This window comes from Ovis canadensis, chromosome 1, assembly GCF_042477335.2.
Source record: "Ovis canadensis isolate MfBH-ARS-UI-01 breed Bighorn chromosome 1, ARS-UI_OviCan_v2, whole genome shotgun sequence".
Classification (NCBI taxonomy): domain Eukaryota; kingdom Metazoa; phylum Chordata; class Mammalia; order Artiodactyla; family Bovidae; genus Ovis; species Ovis canadensis.
This window is the reverse complement of record NC_091245.1, coordinates 77030356-77045357: the sequence shown is the minus strand read 5'-3', so window position 1 is coordinate 77045357 and position 15002 is coordinate 77030356. Positions and strand designations below refer to the sequence as shown.

General features: G+C 39.1%; 1 protein-coding gene across 2 annotated transcripts in view; it reads left to right on the top strand.

Moving 5' to 3' along the window:
* Window positions 1-15002, top strand: part of PLPPR5 (phospholipid phosphatase related 5) — a 135376-nt gene that overhangs the window by 46585 nt on the left and 73789 nt on the right. For both annotated transcript variants that reach the window (XM_069570822.1, XM_069570813.1), the window contains exon 3: window positions 5513-5763. In XM_069570822.1, coding sequence (XP_069426923.1) covers window positions 5513-5763 — 251 coding nt within the window. The remainder of the gene's footprint in view (window positions 1-5512; window positions 5764-15002) is intronic.

Here is a 15002-nt window from a genome sequence, read left to right as displayed (position 1 = left end):
AAAGTATTGGAGTTTCAGCTTTAGCATCAATCCTTCCAATGAACTCCCAGGACTGATCCCCTTTAGGATGGACTGGTTGGATCTCCTTGCAGTCCAAGGGATGATCAAGAGTCTTCTCCAACACCACAGTTCAAAAGCATCAATTCTTCAGCACTCAGCTTTCTTCACAGTCCAACTCTCACATCCATACATGACCACAGGAAAAACCATAGCCTTGAGTATTTCGAGCTTTGTTGGCAAAGTAATGTCTCTGCTTTTCAATATGCTGTCTAGATTGGTCATAACTTTCCTTCCAAGGAATAAGCTTCTTTTAATTTCATGGCTGCAGTCACCATCTGCAGTGATTTTGGAGCCCCAAAAAATAAAGTCTGACACTGTTTCCACTGTTTCCCCATCTATTTCCCGTAAAGTGATCGCACCAGATGCCATGATCTTAGTTTTCTGAACACGGCTTAGATCCCCTAATCTATATGAAAGCCCATTAAAGACTAATCAGATGTCATCATGATTTTAAAGCTCTCCGGAGATGAAAGGTCTTCATATCTAAGAGTGTTCTTTTTATTGCCATCCACTTATATATCCCCATAGCTCTCATTTATACTGTTGAAAGAATAACTTTTATATAAAACTTTACAAGTTATATTTGTCACATATATCAATACTGTATTCTTGACCCATTTAATCTTTGCATGAGAATCATTTAGTAACAAAATAAGCAATAATATACTTAGAACTGAAGTGTTTTTGATGAAACTGAACTTTCCTAAATTCTGTTAAATTATGTTATGCCTACTTAAGTAAAAATTTTTTATTTGCTTGCACCCATATTTCTAAAGAATATGCAGGCATACCTCCTAAGATATTTGAGCTCAGTTCAAGACCACTACAGTAAAGTGAATATCACAATCAAGTGAGTCACATGACTTTTTTGGTTTCCCAGTGCATATAGAAGTTATATTTTAGTCTATTGAAAAAATACATACTTTAATTAAAAATACTTTTAAAAATAAAAATGGCTAAAAAATGCTAATCATCATTGGAACCTTTAATGAGTTGTAATCTTTTTGCTGGTGGAGAGTCTTGCCTCAACTGATCATATTGGTAGAATCTGAAGATTGAGGTGGCTGTGACAGTTTCTTAAAATAGGATAATAACAAAGTTAGCCATAGTGATTGACTCTTCCTTTCTCTAGTGATTTCTCTGTATCATGCAATGCTGCTTGATAGCATTTACCCATGATAGAACTTCCTTTGAAGTTATAGTCAGTTCTCTCAAGCCCTGCTGCTGCTTTATGTAGTATTTCAAATTCTTTGTTGTCATTTCAACAATCTTCACATCTTCACCAGGAGTAGATTCCAGTCTCAAGAAACCGCTTTATTTGCTCATCTGTGAGAAGCAAATCCTCACCCATTCAAGTTTTATCATGAGATTGCAGTGATTCAGTCAAATCTTCAGGCTCTGCTTCTAATTCTTTTGTTATTTCCACCACATCTGCTGTTACTTCCTCCACTTAGTTCTTGAACCCCTCAAAATCATCCATGAGGGTTGAAGTCAATTTCTTTCAAACTCCTATTAATGTTAATATGTTAACCTCTGCCTATGAATCATGAATGTTCTTAATGGTATCTAGAATAGTGAGTCCTTTCCAGAAGATTTTAAATTCCTTTTGTCCAGAACCATCAGAGGAATCCCTATCTATGGCAGCTACAAATTTATGAAATGTACTTCTTAAATAATAATGTTACTGAGACCAAGCTCACTCTGTTCACTGTACAGTGAGCCAGTTAACCAAGAAACCACGTGTTGAGGCAAGGACTATGACTTTATTTGGGAAGCTGGCTGACCAAGAAGATGGCAGACTAATGTCTCAAAATGACCATCTTATTGGAGTCTGGGTGCCAACGTCTTTTATAGAACAGAGAGGGAAAGGAGGTGAGGAAGTAAAGTAAAAAAGTATTTATCTTGCAAAATAGGGGATATGTTAATTTCTTCTTCTGTGCAGCCATTCACAGGTGGGCTGGGTTAGACTATCTCTAACAAAGGCAGAGGGGCAGGGTTCCTGGAGACAGATCATTATGTGTGATATAGTAGATCATTATGTGTGATATAGTTAAAAAAAACAAACAAACAAACAATGAAAAGTGAAGATTAAAATCAAAGAAACAGATCCAACATGGAATCAGAATTGGCTCGTCCCTGCAACAGTAAGACTTGAAAATCAAAAGTCCTCCTTGATCCATGACCTGCAGAATGAATGTTGTGTTGGCAGGCATGAAAACAACATTAATCTCATTGTGCATCTCCATCAGAGCTCTTGGGTGACCAGGTGCATTGTTAGTGAGCAGTAATAACTTGAATATTTTTTCTAAGCAGCGAGTTTTACCAATGGGCCTAAAATGTTTAGTAAACCATGTTATAAACAGATAATCTGTTGTCCAGACTTTGTGGTTCCATTTATAGCGCACAGGCAGAGTATATTCAGCATAGCTCTTTAGGGCCCTAGACTTTTCAGAGTAGTAAGTGAGCATTGGTTTCACCTTAAATTCACCAGCTGCATTAGCTCCAAAGAAGAGAGTCAGCCTGTCTTTTGAAGCTTTAAAGCCAGGCATTTTTCTTCTTTCTAGATCTGAAAGTGCTTGGTGGTATCTTCTTCCAATAGAAGGCTGTTTTATCTACACTGAAAATCTGTTCTTTAATGTAGATACCTTCATTAATGATCTCAGCTAGGTCATCTGAATAACACTGCAGCTTCTGTATCAGCACTTGATGCTTCAGCTTGTACTTTCCTTCCGTGGAGATGACTTGTTTCCTTAAACCTCATGAATCATCCTCTGCTAGCTTCGATTCAAACTTTTCTTCTGCAACTTACTCACCTCTATAGAACTGCAGAGAGTTAAGACCTTGCTGTGGATTAGGCTTTGTCTTGAGGGAGGACTGTGGTTGATTGGATCTGTCCAGACTACTACAAGTTGCTTCAAATCAGCAATAAGGCTGTTCCACTTTCTTATCATCAGTGTGTTCACTGGCGTAGCACTTTTAATTTCCTTAAAGAGCTTTTTCTTTGCATTCATGACTTGGCTAAATGACACAAGAGACCTAGCGTTCCAGCCTGTCTCAGCTTTCGACATGTCTTTCTCATGGAGTTTCATCCTTTGTAGCTTTTGATTAAGGGTGAGATGTGTGACTGTTCCTTTCACTTGTATATTTAGAGGCTATTGTAGGATTTTTAATTGGCATAGTTTCAGTAATGTTGTGTCTTAGAGAGTAGGGAGGCTGGAGGAGAGGGAGAGAAATATAGGGGAATCAGTAGTTGGTAAAGCAGTCAGAACACACGCATTTATCAAGTTCACTGCCTTATATGAGTACAGTATGTCTTGCACCCAAAGAACTACCATAGATGACCAATAACAAATAAATCATAATGAAAATCTTTGAAATCTTGAGAGAATTGCTAAAATGTGACAGAGACACACAGAGTGAGCCAATATTAGTGGAAAAATAGCACCAGTAGATTTGCTCAACACAGGGTTGCCACAAACCTCCCATTTGTAAAAAAAAAAAAAAAAAGTATTATTCGTGAAGTCCAATAAAGTGAAGCTCCATAAAACAAGCTCTGCCTGAATGGCATAAAGTATGCATATAAGCCTGTGCATGTTTCTTACTTATGTGATTTAAAAGATATTTAGAAGTACTTGATTTGTTTCTTGTTTCCTTGTTTATCATGATTTGGATGTTTCTAATTTACTATAATAAAAGGGAAGCTTGCAAGAAAAGCATTACTATAGAATAAGACATCACTCTTTTTTAGTGACTTTATTCTGGAGGTCACACTCCAGTGTATCTGGAGGATACACTCATGGGATCTCACTTTAATAAGTATCTTTGTAGTCAACTTCAATATTGGACTTGGGCCTGATGCACTATTTTAATTCTGAAGCACATTTGGGAGCTTTATAAATATCAAGAGACATTTCCATATCGTTATCAAATATTCCTCTCTAGACAGGAAAACTTATTATACCAGATAAAAGAATGGTTTAGTTAAATAAAATGAGTACATCTTAGCCTAGATTTCAAGGGAAGAGAGATGAACACTTGCCATTTAGGTTCCTATGCTAGGCCATGAGATTTGAAAGGTGAGGGTATATACGATAACATTTTATTGAGCTTCATTCTCTTCTTTTTCTCTGTCTCTGCCAAATTTCTGATTTTAATAACATTTACTTGTATGACTCATGGAATGCTGGTAAGATGGAAAGAAAGCTCTTCCTTGTAAATGTTTTCAATAAAGAACTAAGGTCTTTGTTTCATTGTGGTTTATATACTCATGGAGTTTTGCTGTGTGCGGATTTGGGTGTTAGAACCTTTTATAATCTTATATAATACTTTGAAAATGAAAAGGATAGTCATGTATCTAATCCTGGAAAAATATTTTTTTCCTGCTGATTTGCAACATAACAGTCAATAATTATATAAAGCCTTAGGAAACAAACAATCCAGAAATACATGACAAAGAAAAAAATCATCTAATTATCATAATAGAATTATATGCCTTTTTAATGAACCAGCTGTTTGGAAAGTAGTATTTTGGTATAGTTTTAAAATGTCCTTGATGGATTTTATTATAAAAAATTATGAAAGAATGGATTTCTTTACATTGATACCACATCCTTGTAGACTGTAGCTGGAAGTTTGACAATGATGCCAAAGAATCTGTTTTGCCTTTCTTACCTAAATAAGAGATAAGTTTTGGCATTAGTGGCCAATTATATTGAATTTAGAAAATAGTTTCGGTTTTTGAGTAAATTGACATATTCCTTACAAAAGGGGGGAATTTATGTACTTAATATTCTATGTCCAGGTAAACAAAGCAAGTAAATTTTAATATTGTGAAGATAATTTAAAAATTATAATCTAATTGCTTTATTATTTACTAAATTGTCCCAAACTTGAGAAATTGAAACTCAATACATAAAAAATAAGCTGGGACTTAGCAGTTACATGATTTTTTAAAACTGATGGCCTAAGATTTTGCTAATTGGCACCTCCAGCTGAGTTAATACCAATTAGAATGGGCTTAAGAGGTATAATTAAAGGGAGATGACTGCTCTGTATTATGTTAGTAAGATATTCAAAAATAGGGAAAAAAAGATTGCTAACATTAGTAGAAGGTGATAGACTGAACCCTCTCAAGGGAAACACGTCTCCATTTAAAACATCACATTACCCAAACACAGTCTTAGAACATATTTTCTTCTTTTATCTTATGTCTTATAAACCTGCCATGCATAAAAATGTAGCCAGTGGCAGACAACTCAATATGTTAAATAATTTAACACTCCCACTACTTCAGAAAGCAAAGGGGGAAGCTGGAGGGAGTGAAATGGAAGGAACCATACGTATGGACGTGTATGAACGATTCCATAGTTTCTAAAATATTTCCATGTTGGTTTATTGTAAACTGAAGCACAACAAAGCAAAGAGTTTAAAATGGCGTGTTTTTCTTCCTCAGGAATTTATACATTTGGACTGTTTGCAACAGATATCTTTGTAAATGCTGGACAAGTTGTCACAGGAAACCTGGCTCCCCATTTTCTTGCCCTGTGTAAACCCAACTACACGGCACTTGGGTGTCAGCAATATACGCAGTTCATCAGTGGGGAAGAAGCCTGCACAGGCAACCCAGATCTCATCATGAGAGCAAGGAAGACATTTCCATCCAAAGAAGCGGCTCTCAGTGTCTATGCAGCTATGTATCTGACAGTAAGTAAGGATTAGAAGCCATTCTTAATTTGTCTTTCTGGTAGTTCTCCCCAAGTAGAAATTATTTCTCCCTGCCATAATGGAAGTCACATTAACAGTTTTCTGCAGGCCATTTAATTTATCTTTAATAAAAGCTGTTGGTACTGTGACTAAAATTAAGTCAGTCGACTCTCATGAGATTATGTGTGGGTAGTTGGTTGTATTAAAAAATATAGCCATTAGCATTTCCATTTGAGAATATGTTTGTCTTTATATTAAATAGGGCTTAATGGAAACAAATTTGTCCTTTGCAGTCCTTATAAACTTATAATAGTATAATTAAGAGAACTACTGAGGCCTCTTTGCTGCCTACTCAACTTCCAGTGTTCCCTGGTGAAGGTAGGGAAAGAGGCACTCTTTTTCTAGAAATTTCTTTTTTATTGGTAACTCTATCATCTTAGTATCTCAGCCACTGTTTTAGTATTTTGTTATAGAACTAACCAAAATGCCCTTAAAAATTATACACGTTTTATTCATTCTTGAGTATTTGCCGTCATTCTAGTGGTAAGAGCCAGACCGTAGGTGCAGCTGTCTTAGGATGTTTAGGTGGAAGGAGGTGGTCACCACTGAGTGCATTAATGCTGGGCTGGCAGCTCTTGTCCCCAGTGTTTGTATCCATCGTTCTTAACCTTTATCACCAGAGGCTGCCTTGAAGCTATAAAGTTATACTCCAAAAGTGTTCTTTGAAGACTTTTTCTTAGCTCCAGTAAGAAGTGCAGAACATTTTTCCTTTTGGAGTTCTCCTAGTAAATGGTGCCAGTAACTACTTCTGATTTCAGCTCATTGACAAGAAATCTCAGGGCCAACGTCAGCCAAATTTGACTAATTTCTAATTGCTTGGAAAAACTCAGAATTATTTTTCCCCTCAAAGAGCTGTTCGTTTATGGAAATGTTTTTAATGTTCCTAACGTAAGCTTGTCAGTTTATCTCTAAAAGAGAGAATATTTCCTGTGACACTTCTGCTTGATATTGGAAATAAAGATTTCTAGATAAAAGACAATTTAAGAGTGGAACTATAGCATCCTACATAATACTCTCAATGGCACAGTCATTTTGGAGGTCATAAGGGTGTGCGTTTTAACATTTTTAAAACGTTTAAGCCAAGCTAATTCTACCATTCACTTCTTGGAGTTTAAAAGAAATCCCATCAGGAAAATTTTTATAGCATTAAGGAACAAATCTCATTCCATTCATTTTCTCTTCTGTACAGTTTTCCAGTTACAACTCTCTTCTTACCCTCATACTGCTCCCAGCACTGTTTCTCTAATTGCCCCTGATTTCTTTAGCCCATTAGTTTTGCTTTCTGCTGCACATTTTAAGGTACTTGTAGACTTGATATAAAATCCAATCCATGTGTGTTCTTTCTTAGTCTCTAAATTGCTTGACTGTTTGTTCCAGCTCCTCTAGACAGTGGAGCAGTTAGCCTTAATATGAAGATTTAAAATTTGTGTGAATCAGGAACAGTAAAATATTTTTCTTTCACTGTCATCACATCTAAATCTTATGTTTGTATTTGTATCTGGATGTTAATTGTAAAGGTCTTTCCTGGTGGTTCTGATGGTTAAAGAATCTGCCTGCAGTGCAAGAGACCTAGGTTAGATCCTTGGGTTGGGAAGATCCCCTGGAGAAGGAAATGGTAACCCACTCCAGTATTCTTGCCTGGGAAATCCCATGGACAGATGAACCTGGCAGGTTATACAGTTCATGGGGTCACAAAGAGTCAGACGCAAGTAAGCAACTAACACACATTAATTGTAAACACATCTTGCATATAGACATGTGACCAAGCCAGTGACTTGAGACAAATTCCAGAATACTCTCAGACACCAGATACTGTTACATAATTATCTTAGCACTGATATAGATTTTGTTGTGTGATCAGGGTATGCCAATGGTAGTTAATGTGTTAGTGTAGTGAAACTCTTGGTGCTTCTATTCTGCCAAAATGGTGTGTCTGCTGGCATTTGTTTAGCAACTTCTTATCTGTTTTTTGTTTGTTTTACCAGCTTACTTAAAGGCACTTATTTAAGCTATGTCTGAATGAAAAGTCACACTTATCTAGTCTAGACTTGGGGCTTCCCAGGCTGGCACAGTGGTAAAGAATCCAGCTGCCAATGCAGGAGACACCAGAGATGCTGGTTCAATCCCTGGGTTGGGAGGATCCCATGGGAGAGTAATGGCAACCCACACCAATATTCCTGCCTGAAAAGTCTATGGACAGAGGAGCCTTGCAGGCTACAGTCCATGGGGTCTCAAGGAGTCGGACACAACTAAGTGACTGAGCACGCACACACACACTGTTCTAGTCTGTAATAAGCACTTGGAGATGTTTTAACAATAACAGTTATTATTAGCAAACATTTATTGAGCATTTAGTATATGCCAGGCACGAGTGCTTTACTTTTATTTCTTTAATACTTTACTAGTTCTTATTTATTTTAGAATTTCTTTATTATTTTTACTATTTGTGTAATAGTTGATTATTTATCACTGGAGGAGGGGATGGCCACCCACTCCTATATTCTTGCCTGGAGAATCCCATGGACAGAGGAGCCCGGTGGGCTACAGTCCATGGGGTCTCACAGAGTTGGACACGACTGAAGCGACTAAGCAGCAGCAACAGCCCTAATGTGTGTGTGGTTAGCTGAATCCCCTCCTGGTCCTGCATAACCTCTGCATCCATAAAAGTTAAAACCAAAGGTTTAGGTGGTAGATATGTTTAGAGGAAAAAAAAATGTGATAACAATCTAGCACTCAGAAATCTTCTATCGTTAAACAGTGGTTCAGACTGAAAATCAGGATTCCTGCTTGTAATTACATTGAAAGGTACCGCTGTCTTTTTAACAATAGATTCTGTTCTCTGCTAACTGCCTTTCTCTCTTTTCCACCACCCCTTTGTGTGTGTGTGAGCGTGGGTGGCTGCTATGGCAACCCTGAACATAACTCCTACTGCAAATGGAGGCAGTATAGTCAGGATTTGCTGTTATATCTAAACCTATACACATGCATATATTTTCTCCAGCTTCACTGGAGACACCTTGGGAAAACTTTATAATAAAAATGTTGGGGTTTTCAACAGGAAATGCTTGCCAGAATTTTTACATGTAGATGAATAGGGGAAAACAGCCATATTTTCATATTCTCTGTGGAAATATGCTTATTGCTGTATTTAGGCAGAGATATATTTGTTTATTGTGGTGAAGGTGTTATAAACATATATAAACACATAAATAAAAATAAATGAGCCCTATTAGGAAGTATGCAAATAAGAATTGAAGAACATTTTCCTGACGCTTCTCTTTGTGGATTAGTAAATAAAATGAAGGAACTTGAACTCTCCCTTAGCATCTGACTTTAATTAAGGCTGTGGGGATAATTTGATCACAGACTTGTTATCTTTTGCTTTTCTGAGAACTTTCAGGGAAGAAAATACTATGCCTATTTCTGCAAATGCTGTCGGTTTCCCAGGAAAAAATTCTAGAGGTTATTTAACCTTCAACCATTAAATTTATAATTCAGTGTTGAGTTGTATTAGAATAATATTTAAATTAAGCTTGTGGCATTTATTTTCATATAAAATGGATAAAACTTTTTTCAGTTAAAATCAAATGAACTCCAGAATTGGAATGAGGCATAATGTTTGATGCCTTTCCAGTTAACCTCATAAACCATTGAAACAAAAAGTCATAGAATGGTCTCTGTAGATCACTTCCAATTCTGACCTCAGGTTTTCTGAAAGTATTTTTTTTAGAAAGGGAAGGGTCAACTATATTTATTAGTTTTTTGCATTATCTGTTGCTGCTTAACAAACCACCCTAAACCTCCTCCAGAATTGGGGGAAGCATGCCCATTTTTGAAGCAGTTGACTCCATGAGACCATCTAGTTGGGGACAGTGTTTGGAGAAAGGATTGGAGAAGGTAAAAAGAAAATCTCTGAACTATCTTCACAAATTTGTCTTCACTGGCTGGTGAGACCTGGTTGACATCAGAAAGCCATTCCTGGAAATCATCCCCACTCAGGAGTCATTTAACACTGAAATGTATAAGGTCCCTGAGCTCCAGATTTCAAATGAGCAAAATTGTGTCTGGTAGACAATACATCAAACAGTACTTGTTGAGCATCTACTCATAATGTGGCTGCTATGCTGTCACTTGACCACTGGTGCCACACTGCTATTAGTCGACTGACATTTCTGTTGTGATCCTTCAGCTGTATGGTAATTGGTATTGAGCAGGGGAGGGAACTAAAGCTGTCTGCCAAGTACCCATTGGGTTCCAGTATTTTCACCACCATAGACCCCTTTTATAGTTTACCTTTTTCTTCCCAGCTACCACTCCTCCACGAACTCCATGTTTTCAAATGTTCTGTTTAACATAGTAACACTTTCCCATCCCAACTTAAGCCCAGATATTAAACAATGGTCATAATAATAAAAATGTAATATGCTGTTTGAAACTGCACAATGCAGTTATTGAACTTGCATACATAAAATTATTAAATAATAAACAGTGCATGATTGAAGACACATGGGTTCTCTGCCTCGTCACCGTAATTTTACCTGGCTTCTGTAAGCGATACTTATATCTAGGTATTCTGTGATTGACCTATGGATTTGTAGTGGCATCTGGTTCTCTGCTGCTGCCGCTGCTGCTGCTAAGTCGCTTCAGTCGTGTCCGACTCTGTGCGACCCCATAGACTGCAGCCCACCAGGCTCCCCCATCCTTGGGATTCTCCAGGCAAGAACACTGGAGTGGGTTGCCATTTCCTTCTCCAGTGCATGAAAGTGAAAAGTGAAAGTGAAGTCGCTCAGTGGTGTCTGACTGTTAGCGACCCCATGGACTGCAGCCAACCAGGCTCCTCCATCCATGGGATTTTCCAGGCAAGAGTACTGGAGTGGGGTGCCATTGCCATCTCTGATTACATCTCAAAAATTCCTTGTGTATTCCACGTATCAGAACCACTCAGCAGCATGAGATCACCATTGTTGCCAACTGACTTAGTATAGTTCCAGGCAAAGGCAAAGAGTACTGACATTTCAGTTAGTGCATGTGGGCTTATTATGGGTAAATATACTTTTCTATTAAGCTCTTTGAAATATTGAGAAATATGTCATAGAATTTCATTAATATGTCTGGGGTTTCTTCAGTTCAGTTCAGTTCAGTCCAGTTCAGTCACTCAGTCATGTCCAACTCTTTGCAACCCCATGAATCACCGCACGCCAGGCCTCCCTGTCCATCACCATCTCCCGGAGTTCACTCAGACTCATATCCATTGAGTCCGTGATGCCATCCAGCCATCTCATCCTCTGTCGTCCCCTCATCCTCCTGCCCCCAATCCCTCCCAGCATCAGAGTCTTTTCCAGTGAGTCAACTCTTCGCATGAGGTGGCCAAAGTATTGGAGTTTCAGCTTAAACCTCATTCCTTCCAAAGAAATCCCAGGGCTGATCTCCTTCAGAATGGATTGGTTGGATCTCCTTGCAGTCCAAGGGACTCTCAAGGACCTTCTCCAACACCGCAGTTCTTTTGCATCAGTTCTTCGGTGCTCAGCTTTCTTCACAGTCCAACTCTCACATCCATACATGACCACTGGAAAAACCATAGCCTTGACTAGACGGACCTTTGTTGGCAAAGTAATGTCTCTGCTTTTCAATATGCTATCTAGGTTGGTCATAACTTTTCTTCCAAGGAGTAAGCGTCTTTTAAAAAATTTCATGGCTGCAGTCACCATCTGCAGTGATTTTGGAGCCCACAGAAATAAAGTCTGGCACTGTTTCCACTGATTCCCCATCTATTTCCCACGAAATGATGGGACCAATGCCATGATCTTCGTTTTCTGAATGTTGAGCTTTAGGTGTTAGCAAACTCCGGTTTGAGGATTGCTGACAGCCTTGGATATTCTAATTAGGAAAATAGGACTTACTATCATTGGGCAATATAAGATAGCCGGGGCTCCATTATGACTTCTGTAGTCCCTAGCATTTGGATGTGTACCTTCATGGGCCACTTCTGCCATTAAAAAGTATGTTCATGCATGCTAAGTAGCTTCAGTCATGTCTCACTCTTTGCGACCCTAGTAGCCTGCCAGGCTCCTCTGTCTATGGGATTTTCCAGGCAAGAATACTGGAGTGGGTTGCCATTTCCTCCTTGAGGGTATCTTCATGACCCAGGGATTGAACTGGTGTCTAGTATGTTTCCTGCATTGGTAGGCAAGTTCTTTACCACTAGCACCACCTGGGAACCCCCTAAATATATATATATATATATATATATATATATATATATATATATATATATATATATATATGTGGGCTTCCCTGGTGGATCAGCCATAAAGAATCAGCCTGCCAATGCTGGAGACCCTAATGGACAGAGGAGCTGAATGGGCTACAGTCCATGGGGTTACAAAAGACTCAGACATAACTAGCAACTAAACAGCAACAACAGCATGTGTATAATGTTATGACTTCATTGCTATAAAAACAAATTTATAAATAATATATGTTGAAGATTTTATTTATTATTCACTTTTACCTTCTGGTGTTAATATTAAGACAGTTTCATAGGTCCTTACAAGTATCACTGTGCCTACTGGATACGTTTTTCCTGTGGATGGTACACAGATAATAAAGTTCTGAGTGAAATATGATTGTTGATGTACCTGGTAATGACAGTGGGAGCCTGTGAGTCAGATAATATGAAATGTATAGATTGGAGCAGCTGGGGGATCCTTCAGCGCTTTCTCTGAGAGTCCAAGAGGGAAGAGATCCCTATTGGCAAGCACCGTGGGGAGTGCTTCAGAAGTAAGTGGTACTTGGGATGGGTCTTGAAGGTGAATATGATTTGAATAGGTAAAGAGTCAATGCAGGTAAGGGGACAGGGAGAGCAAAGGCCAGGAGCAAAAAACAGCGGATATATTTTGGAGGGACTGAGGGAGGATACCTCTCATAAGGAGTATATGGTGGGGGTGGGATTGTGGGGTTAAAGAATTAGCAAGGATAAATAGATCAGAAAGACCTTGTAAACCAACCTGAGACTTCATGCTCAAGTTAATAAGCAAATAAATGCCATACGGAAGCAGTTCTTTAGAATGATTCTATTTACTGCAATTCCTGTAAATATATATTGAGTATGTAGAAGTCATCAAGCCTGTACATACTGATGTAAACTCCTCCTGAAGTTTAAAATGGTCTGCTGCTGCTGCTGCTGCTGCTGCTGCTGCTGCTGCTGCTGCTAAGTCGCTCCAGTCGTGTCCGACTCTGTGAGACCCCATAGACGGCAGCCCACCAGGCTCCCCCGTCCCTGGGATTCTCCAGGCAAGAACACTGGAGTGGGTTGCCATTTCCTTCTCCAATGCATGAAAGTGGAAAGTCAAAATGAAGTCGCTCAGTTGTGTCCGACTCCTAGCGACCCCATGGACTGCAGCCTACCAGGCTCCTCTGTCCATGGGATTTTCCAGGCGGGAGTGCTGGAGTGGGGTGCCATTGCTTTCTCTGCCCATGGACTATACAGTACATGTAATTCTCCAGGCCAGAATACTAGAGTGGGTAGCCTTTTCCTTCTCCAGGAGATATTCCTGACCCAGGGATTGAACCCAGATCTCCCACATTGCAGTTGGATTCTTGACCAGCTGAGCCACAAGGAAAGCCCAAGAATACTAGAGTGGGTAGCCTACCCCTTCTGCAGTGGATCTTTCCAACCTAGGAATCGAATCAGGGTCTCTTGCATTGCAAGCAGATTCTTTACATCAACAGTAAAGAGGGAATTAAAAAGGAAAGAAACTAAAAGTGAAGGGACGATTTTAAGGAGATGGTCAATCTCAGACTTGAAATGATAAGCATTTGTATTCACCTGGTTTCCTTAAGACTGAAAGTCCTAGTGCTGATGAGACCAGAGTCAAGTGATATGAAATGTATAGATTTTAGCACCTGTGGGACCCCTGTTTTCTCTGAGAGCACAGGAATAGGAAAATCAGATGTAGACCCAGAGCCAGTGCTTTGATGCACACCTCAGGGTTTATACACCATCACCAGCTTGCTTGGACTTCTCTGGTGGCTCAGGACAGTAAAGAATATGTGTGCAATGCAGGAGACCTTGGTTCAATCCCTGGGTCAGGAAGATCCCCTGGAGAATTCTCAGGAATGACTATCCGCTCCAGTATTCTTGCCTGAAGAATTCCATGGACAGAGGATCCTGGCAGGCTATAGTCCATAGATTTGCAAAGAGTCAGACACTTCTGACCGAGTTAACACTTTCACACTTTCACCAGCTTACTTAGATGCTACGGCTAAATGGAGCCAAGCTTTCATTTATTGAAAAGTAACTCAATCTTCAACCCTAAGGAAAAAAAAAAAAAGAAATCTAAACCCAAAGGAAGTAGAAGGAAGGAAATAATAAAAATTAGAGTGGATATAAGTGGAATTAGAGAATAGAAAGCAATAGAGAAAATCAATGAAACCAAAAGCTGGCTCTTTGAAAAAACCAACAAAACTGACAAACCCTTAGCTAAACGGACCAAGAAAAAGAGGAAAGAAGACTTAAATTACTAAAATCCAGAAAGACCTTGGGGCTTTCCTGGTGGTCCAGTGGCTAAGACTCTATGCTGCCAGTACAGGGGGCGTGGGTTTGACACCTGGCCCTGGTGGCTCAGACGGTAGTCTGCCCACAACGCAGGAGACCCAGGTTCCATCCCTGGCTCGGAAAGATGCCCTGGAGAAGGAATGGCAACCCACTCCCGTATTCTTGCCGTATTCTGTCCACTTCGTGGACAGAGGAGCCTGGTGGGCTATAGTCCATGGAGTTGCGAAGAGTTGGACATGAGTGAGTGACTAACACTTTCACTTTCAATGTCAGGGAACTATGATACAATGCGCTACGCGGTGTGGCCAAAAGAGTAAAAAAAAATTTTTTTTTAAGAAAGACTGTACATAAAGATGAAAATGATAATGAAAAGGATTATAATTGTTCATAAAATACCACTAGTGACCTATATTGCAGACAAATTAAGTAACTTAGAAGAATGCTCAAACTACTGCACAATTGCACTCATCTACTCATCTCACACACTAGTAAAGTAATGCTCAAAATTCTTCAAGCCAGCCTTCAGCAATACATGAACCATGAGCTTCCAGATGTTCAAGCTGGTTTTAGAAAAGGCAGAGGAACCAGAGATCAAATTGCCAACATCCACTGGGTAATCGAA